This window comes from Rutidosis leptorrhynchoides, chromosome 1 (assembly GCF_046630445.1).
Source record: "Rutidosis leptorrhynchoides isolate AG116_Rl617_1_P2 chromosome 1, CSIRO_AGI_Rlap_v1, whole genome shotgun sequence".
Lineage (NCBI taxonomy): Eukaryota > Viridiplantae > Streptophyta > Magnoliopsida > Asterales > Asteraceae > Rutidosis > Rutidosis leptorrhynchoides.
In genome coordinates this window covers 72,110,928-72,120,717 of record NC_092333.1, presented here as the reverse complement: position 1 = coordinate 72,120,717, position 9,790 = coordinate 72,110,928, and the positions used below count along the sequence as shown (strand labels likewise).

General features: G+C 34.9%; 1 protein-coding gene across 1 annotated transcript; it reads right to left on the bottom strand.

Annotated features, from left to right (window-relative positions):
• Positions 1 to 4,466: 4,466 nt before the first annotated feature.
• Positions 4,467 to 5,240, bottom strand: LOC139884131 (uncharacterized). The gene has a single exon (XM_071868228.1). The coding sequence runs from the start codon at positions 5,238 to 5,240 to the stop codon at positions 4,467 to 4,469; it is 774 nt and encodes a 257-aa protein (XP_071724329.1).
• Between the last annotated feature and the right edge of the window lie 4,550 nt (positions 5,241 to 9,790).

Here is a 9,790-nt window from a genome sequence, read left to right as displayed (position 1 = left end):
AAATCAAAGGTTTTCGACATCTGATGATTTCTACATATAGACAATCACCGTAAATAATAGTTTACAATAATACTTCCGTTGACAATGCAGTCAAAATAAGATACATGGTGATGATTTGGTGAATGCAACGTTTCCTTGAAAAATATGTCATGTAAGACTCCATGCACATAGCTTGTCTAACACATAAGCAAACAGCGGAAGACTTCTAGAAAACCTGAGAATAAACATGCTAACAAGTGTCAACACAAAAGTTGGTGACACGCTTGAAAACCCATAATTTCCTTAGCTCTATCCCGCTTGAAAACTATTTTGAAAGTGACACGCTCCTAACCTCGTCGTAGTATTTTATGTATATTACTAATTAATAATTAATAATACTAATAATTAATAAGATTAATAATAATATTAATCTTAATAATAATAATAATAATAATAATAATTAAATAAAATAAATACTGAGTAATATATGATATGTGTGTGTAAATGAAACAGAACTCGACTGCAATTTATAGATGTGGCCTGCCCAAACACCTCATGCGATCTCATGAGTATGTGTGGAGGATCTCATGCGATCGCATGAGCCCCATTGCCAGCTCACAATCCCTTTTGTTTGATACCTGTCGACATATTATTATATTTATATAATATATATAATTTATTTTAATTAATTATATATTATATTATATTCTCGTGTATAGATGACTTGTAATTTCTGTTCCGATAAGTCGTACGTCGTCACTCGACTTATGTCCCAGTTCCGGTTTTTCGAATGTCCCTTCATACGCTGAGAAAACTTGTACATTACATTTTGGAACACGTACCTTAGTCAAAATATAGCCTTAAATTATCCCTAAATTATATCACTCGAAATATAACTTATACATTTGAGTGTTTTGGTCATTTACTTCTATAAATCATCGTCTCGCTATTTGTTAAAATACATTTTAAAATAGTGTTTTACTGTAGCAAAGTTTTTTTTTACTGTAGCAAATAGTGATTTTCGAAAACACTGTAGATTCTCGGGTACTGTAGCAATTCGAAAATACTGTAGCAAATTAGTGTTTTACTAGTTCATCTTAAACGTTTTAGTTAACTTATCTAAATATCAATCAGATAATCAAACCAATAAGGTTAATGCACAGTATCATTTTCATAACACTTTGTTACGTTTTCAAGTTATAGCATATGTATCTATTTACATATAATTGAGAACAATCGAAGGTTAATTGAATAGTTCAAAATTTTGAGATTCAACTTCATAGACTTTTCTTATCGTGTTGGAAACGCTAAAGATTAAGTTTAATTTGGTCAGAAATTTCCGGGTCATCACAAACTCCTATGACAGAAGATACACACCCTGAGGGTAACTCTAATTTTGAAAATATTTCACATGAAAATCAAGATCAAACAAAAACACATAGTGATACTTCTGATATTATGAGAAGATCAACTAGGGTGTCAAATCTTCCTAGAAAATATGATGATTATGTTGTTGAAGGCAAGGTTAAATATGGAATAGAAAGAGTGGTTAGTTATTCAAAACTTGATTCTGATAACTTTTTCTTTGTTTCTAATCTTAATAAAAGTAAAGAGCCTCAATCTTTTAATGAAGCTTCAACTGATATTAATTGGAATGAGGCTATGAACAAAGAAATTGAAGCTCTTAATAGGAATAATACCTGGACTCTTACTGAGTTACCTGATAACAGGAAACCAATTGGTTGTAAATGGGTATACAGAATTAAATACAAATCTAATAGTGAAATTGAAAGATATAAAGCTAGATTAGTTGCTAAAAGTTTCGGTCAAAAAGAAGGTATTGATTATGAGGAAACCTTTGCTCCTGTTGTCAAACATGCTACTGTTAGATGCTTTATTTTTGTTGCTGTTCAATCTGGTTGGCCTATGTTTCAACTAGATATTAATAATGCTTTTCTTTATGGTGATCTTGATGAGGAAATTTATATGAAACTTCCTGAAGGTTCTTATTCTAAAGATGAAACTAGGGTTTGCAAACTTAACAAATCTTTGTATGGCTTAAAACAAGCTCCTAGAATGTGGAATGAAAAATTAAATGATGCTTTGATTGAGTTTGGTTTTGTGCAGAGCAAGTCTGATTATTCTCTTTATACTTTTAGTTGTGGTAGTGTGTTTGTTGCTATGCTTGTTTATGTTGATGATATGGTTATAACAGGTAACGATATTGCTACAATTGATAAAGTTAAAAATTTCTTAAGTTCAAAGTTTCTTATAAAAGATTTAGGTATTTTGAAATTTTTTCTTGGAATTGAAATTCTTAATACTAGTAAAGGTGTTTGTTTGTCTCAAAGAAAATATTGTCTTGAGTTGTTAAGTGAATTTGGTCTTTTAGGATGTAAACCTGCTTATACTCGTATGGAACCTGGTTGTGTTATTTCTTCTGTTGCTACTGACAATGATGGTGCTTTGGTGAATAAAACAGAATATCAGAAATTAGTTGGTGAATTGATATATTTAACATTAACCAGACCTGATATATCATTTGCTGTTAATTGTTTAAGTAGATACATGCATTCTCCATTACAATCTCATTTTAAACTTGCTCTTAGAGTTCTAAGATATTTGAAAGGGTCTCCAGGAAAATGTATACATATACTGAAAGATCAAAATTGTTTTAATCTTACTGCTTATGTTGATTCTGATTGGGGCAAATGTTCTTTGACTAAAAAGTCTGTTACTGGGTTTTGCATTTATTATAATAATACTCTTGTTTCTTGGAAGAGTAAAAAACAAAGTACTGTTTCTAGATCCTCTGCTGAGGCTGAGTATAGAGCCATGGGTTCTATTTCATGTGAAATTATTTGGTTAATTGCTTTGTTCAAAGATTTTAATATAAATCTTAATCTTCCTGTTAAAATGATGTGTGATAATAATTCTGCTATTCAAATTGCTTCTAACCATGTTTTTCATGAAAAGACTAAACATTTTGAAATTGAAACACATTTTATTAGAGATAAAATTGCAAAGGGTGTTATTAAAGCTTTAAAGGTTCATACTTCAAATCAATACGCTGATATCTTTACAAAAAGCTTATGTACTTCTCAACATAAAAGTCTTTGTGAAAAATTAGGGTTATTGGACTTATTCAATAATAAGCTTGAGGGGGAGTGTCAGATTTATATTGAACATTCAAGCTTAATGAATAAGTCATTGTTTAGATTTTTGTTCTAATTTGTGGTGTTTTCTAGAATGTTTATTTTCAGGTTTTGAAGTTGAGGGGTCCAAAGTGTTATTTTTGATAGTAGATTTGAAGCTGTTTTGATGTTTGGGAACTAAAGTGCATTATTTATTCTACAAGGGCTAAAGCTGTAATATTGGGATTCTGGTGCAGTATTTAAAGGATGGTTTAGGGTTTCACTTGATTAACCCAATCACTTTATCATCTTCATCGGCTGCATATTCTCTGGTGATTTCATTCATGAGATTTTGATCTTTTTTGTTTCTAAATTCGTTACAAGTCTAATTCATTGTTAGACTTTAGTTGTTGAGTGATTTCCTTTTATTGAGTGTAAATATGTTATTGTTTAACTATCATATTTGATTTTGTGTGTTTGGAAGATTTCTGGTTCAATTATTGTATTTGTAAGGTTTCTTCACACAAAGTCGGTCAAAATTCAGAAAAACCAGAAAATCGGTGAAATATATCGTAATTTAGTTTGAATTTTATGTATTAAATTGACGATGATAGCAATTTTGGGTACAAATTAATCGATTAAAGTTTTTAGCTTTAAAATATGTATACATATATGCATTTATATACTTATATATTTAAAAGTCAACTTTGGTCAACGTCCGTCTCGACCCCCGTCTCGACCCCGTCTCGAACGTCTCGACCTTTTTATGACCTGGCCGTCTCGACCCCATCTCACGTCTTTTGCAAATTTGCCTAGGAATTTGACACATCGCAGGGAATTTGAATAAAAATGGGAGGTTCGAACATTTTTGTTTGAATTTATAAACTTTTGTTCAATCTCGAGTTATAAAAGGTTCATGCTTGAACTTATTCGAACCTAGTGAGGGAGTCGTAATGTTATTTTATCGATAATCGTGAAAATGTGGTCGTGGTGAGTTAGTACAATTACTTGTGTGAACGTTGTTCGAGTCTATAGTGTGTGTCGACGATTCAAAAAAAAAATACGTGTCTCAACCTAAAATAAGTATTTTGGTCATAATCCTATATTATCCCTCATGTACACTCGCATAATTAACAGTTAATAATTCAATAATTATACGTAGTACTTAATAATAATACTATTTTTTTTTTAAAAAGCAGAAAAACTCTCTATAACTAAAGGAGTAAAGGTACAAAACAATCTACAGTCTCAGGATCCTATACTAGGAGACAAACACTCAGCTATAAGACAAGTAAATTCTCGAGTACTATACATGATACAAAAATGAAAGGGAAAAGCCTGAGCTGTCTGCAATTAGCCCACACCCACACGCGGATCAGACGCTACTGGGGTTGAGAGCCAAATACGCCAATCCAAATTGATTTTCTTTGTCCGTGTGCAAATCCACTCATAACTTTTGCATTGAATTTCATCTACTAATCTCGAGCTCGAAGAAGAATGTGACCCGAAAACTATGCTATTACGGTTCTTCCAAATCAAGTAGCCACTTATCCACTTTACCGCTTGCCAAATTTTACCCATCTTGCTTGAGTTCGAATATGGGCTTGTATCCTTGAATATTTCATCAATAGAATAAGCATTTATGTTGTCAAATTTCCACCAAGCCAAAATCCTTTTCCAAATTTCCGAAGCCATTTTACAGAACACTAATGTATGTTCAACCGTTTCGAGACCGTCATCACAAACCGGACACCTTACCGAGTCAAGGTCGATATGTTTATTATCTAACTCGACCCGGGTAGGGATCCTTTTGCGAATCGTTCTCCACACGAAGACTTCGATTTTCTTTGGTACTAAATTGTTTCGCGTAGTTTCGTGAGCTTGAAAAGAGTTGCCTAAAATTTTCTCATCAATACGTGCCGCCATTTCACTGCTTTTGAAAGTCCCACTCGAATCCCATTGCCATTTCCATCGATCTATTTCAGATGTCCCAAGCAGAGCCGATTGTAACAAGCATTGTATCTGCTCTAGTTCATTTTGTGACCTTCCATAAATAATCCTGTGCCACTCCCAAGTGAACTGAATTCCAGCAGCCCCCTTTTTGCATTCGGTCGCCCACTTTTGCATCTTTATTAGAGTCCAGTTGAAATAATCTCGGGAATAAATTTTTGAACCTGTTTTCACCTAGCCACAAATCCTTCCAAAAAAATGTGTCTCTGCTATTACCAATTTCTTTCACAAACGATTGATTATAAGGAAGACCAAGATTGGACAAAGTTGAACCTACTTTAACAATATAGGACCAAATAGAGCAAGAATGATTAAAAGATAAGTTTTCCAAACCGCCGCCCATAAATACTCTTAATTATTTTGACCCAAAATGCCTCATTTTTCACCCCGAAAGCGCCACCACCATTTACCAAGTAACGCAAGATTTTTTGCTTTTAAAGATCCAATGTTTAATCCTCCCGCCCCATATGGAACGAGAAGATTTTCCCATTTTACACAAGACATTTTATTGTTATCACCTGACCCGCCCAAAAGAACTTACGACGCAAACTCTCAAGAAGGTTGATGACACCCATCGGAGCTTGAAAGAGAGAGAAGACATTTTCTTCGGTCTTCATCATTTACATCATTAGATTCTGCTTGTAGTTCCCACATCTCAGCCTCTTTTTTCAGTTTTTCAAGATCTCCGTCGATTGACCCATATGTACTTTGAGTTAAGTTCTTTAAAGCTACTTTGACATTTTTCAGCTTTCTCAAAAATATGGTATCCGAATTTTTCTGTATGATAAATAAGTTTTTTATTTAGTGATAAACTCTCTATGAAAGAGCACATTGACTCCCTCATAACAAATATATCTTGAACATCGAGAATCCAGACGTCACCCCGATGCTAAGTTGAACACCTACCGTACATCACTAAATCCCTAATTAAAGTTAAGAAAATTAAGATAATTGAATTTGTTTTATTTTATATATTAGAGAGATAATTGAGTTTGTTACACATTAATGGTTGAAAGTAAATTAATGAGTGAAATTTTAAATCAATGGTTGATTTTGAGAGAAAGGGAGAAAGATATATGATTATGAAATTCACAAACAAACAAAAAAAAAAAAAAAAAACAAAAAAAAAAAATCTTTGTTAGTCTTTCAATTTTGTACTAAACGTCGTAGATGACGTTAAACTAATTCATTGACTCCATTAACCTCGAACTATCACGATATCTCACGAATGACTTCGGTGTTAACGAAAGTTAACTTTTGACCGTTAAGTTTAATCATGTGCTCATCACATGAGGGTATTATAATCCATGTATATTAATACATCTGTACCTATTCAACCGTCATTTCCTATTACCCTGCATATGCATACCATTAGTCGTTTTCATCTTCTTCTCCAAAAAATCTCCGTAAATGAATTAAAAACGAGTTAAACTACAGTCGATAAAATGTTGATGGATAAGTTTAATTCGATTCGTTCAGAATTCGGCATTGATCAAGTAATGGAATTGTACGGTATGTAACAGTTCTTTATATTGAAGTTGTAATTTGTAAATAAGAATTTCAAAACATTAACTTATATTGGATTGAATAGATTGTTGTATTAAGTTTTTTGTTTTCGTTCTTTTTATATAGATGAATATCTATCAATGTTTACACTAATATTTCATCATGGTGGTACTTTACGTAAACAACTAGTGATAGAGTACGTGAATTGTAACAACCCTGTTTTTTCCGTCACTTTCGTTAACTTTCTGTTAGTTATTTAACGACGATTACGTGACTTTTATGTGTTTATGTGTAATAAATACATACTTGATCCTTGGAGGGTTACAATAATTAATATGGGTTGATATTAATTCGAATAAATATTTCAGATAAAGAAATACGATAAAAACGATACGGTTTTGATACTTGCTTTTTGAGCAACGAAACTGTAACGACCCAACCCGTTATCCAACCGAAAACGTAACAATATGTATATATATATATATATATATATATATATATATATATATATATATATATATATATATATATTTTTACAGTACAGTAAATCTCAGTTCATCTGGACGGCGTCTAGTTGTGAAGGTCAGGACGGCGTCCAAGCAATTTGGGCGGCGTCCGAATGGTCTTCCAGCTGCTGTCCCTAATGCACATTACACACGAACGGAAAACACGTTTCCCGACACTTTTAAACGCAACTGTTTTCACAACATGTTATAATAATTAAAACTAAGAGATTTCCATAATAAAAACGAGTTTTACAACACCGGACCCACAACGACCCGTTTTACGAATTTCGTACAAAATACAAGTTTCGACCCCGAAAGAGTTTAAGTTCCAAACAACTACGAGCATGATGTTTGGGAATAAACTACCCAAATCCTAGGCCGAATCCAAAATATAACCCAAGCAAGCATCAAAAGGGAAATCATCTAATCCCGAGCATACCCTTGTCAAATCCGCCTTCACACCTAAAAATGTAAACAACGAGAGGGTAAGCTAAATGCTTAGTGAATGCAATACTTATACATATACATATGTAATTAACCTACGCGCATACCCAAACACAACAAGTATGAAAACGTATAAGCAATCTAGCATCCCCGCATACAACATTCAACAACGTTAGTATAAACCTCTACACAAATAATATACTAGATCAATACAATGCATAAACATAACAAACCGTTCCCCTCTATGGCACTACCGACTCGTAGACAACCAATAACGTCGAGTCTCACTCGTATGATGTCACTGACTTGTGAATCATCATAAGGTGTCACCGACTTGTGAATCACCAACGGGTGTCACCGACTTGTGAACTACCCACCAATAACTATAGGCCACCGACTTGTGAACGACATGTGACATCACCGACTTGTGAAGCGCAACCAATAAGTGTCACCGACTTGTGAACACTATGAAGTGTCACCGACTCGTGAATCAATTCCCCGACTTAAGGTGCCACCGACTTGTGAATCACCAACCAACTACTAAGGGTCACCGCCTCGTGAACCACCATGAGGTGTCACCGACTTGTGAGTCACCTAACAAAATACTAAAGGGGGTCACCACCTCGTGAACCACCATGAGGTGTCACCGACTTGTGAGTCAACTAATGTGACACTACCGACCCGTAGTTCTCTTCACCCATAACCTCAATAAGTCACCATCTTGTGACATAACGCCCAACACTCATGATGTGGCACCTAAGGCCCACATAGCGTACGAGTAAATAAACCACATACATACATGTATAAATATTCCACTCACCTCGATTGCAAGAAAGGAAACTCCGGCTTGAGCTCCTAATCGTCCAACGTGAATCACCTAGATAATTCACAACAAATAAGCTAAACACTCTAGCTTATGCCGAAAACACCATAAGTGCAAATTCGACCCGTTTGACATACTTCCCTTTTACCAAGTCAAAACTCGCCCAAAACACTCATAATCACAATTAACTAGCGATTATGTTCTAACACCATGTTTTACTCAAATCTCAAGCGTTAAACACTTATTGTGCCCAATTTGACACCAAACCCTAATTTTGACCCATTTCAAAATTAGTTAACCAAAATACACCCAAGTGTGTTTCAACACATCCAAAATCACTAAACCTAGTGATTAACTCATTTTGCAAGTCTTGAACTTGACCAAAACATCAACCAACCCAAAATCCACCAACGACACTATAAAATCCAATTACTAGCATCACTAAACTCACTTCATGAGTCTAAATGGGTTTATCAACAATTTAAGTTCAAACCCTAACTTTGAATATCAAATCAAACAATGAAATTCGGAGTTAGAACTTACCACAACAACCAAAACGTAGCTAGGAGCGAGATGAACAACTTTAAAACCCGAGCTTTGGTGAGAATCCAACTCCTTCTTCTCCAAATCAAGCTCTCTCTCTCTCTCTAAACTCCTTTTCTCTCTCTAGAAATGGATGAGAGTGTTTGTGTGGGTGGAATGTGATCTACAAATGGATCTAGATTAGTTTTGAGGGCTCCAAACCGACACCCAAGTGATTTAACCAAAATGCCCCTTTTTTAAAACTAAGTAAAACAGCTGACCCGCCAGTACATCTGGACGGCGTCCCAAATATTGGACGGCATCCAATCCTTCTTTACTGGACGGCGTCCCACAGCTTAGACGGCGTCCCAATTAACTGGAAATGAAGACAGGGTGTTACAACTCTCCCCCACTTAAATAGGATCACGTCCTCGTGATCTTATCCCCAATACAGCCAAAAAAGTATGCCTTCCACGATTTTTTTTCGAGCTTTCACACAACTCTACACTCTCTTGATGCCACCATTACATCCTATTAATCACCCTTTACCACCATGCAACGTCCCCATTGTACAACTATCCTTCAGGGTTTTCCTTGGCGCACTCCAACTCACGACTTAGAGTTCTAATGCCAACCGCCAAAACTCTAGAGAGTTCATTCCCGAACGCACTCTACACTAACATGTCTCTACATGAGACTGTCGTAAAAGACACTATACGTTCCCAGTTTGCTCATAAAACGGGATGACTTCCGACAAATCACTCAAATACGCCTACCAAACCGAGGCACTATCGCACCCTCCGGGTACTTACTCCCCCACTTAGGGTTTTAACCCCACACTATCACCATCAGGATGATAATATCTC

What these genes read in the sequence shown, in the direction of transcription:
- LOC139884131 (XM_071868228.1), bottom strand. Translation starts at nt 5,240, where the DNA reads ATGCAAAAGTGGGCGACCGAATGCAAAAAGGGGGCTGCTGGAATTCAG.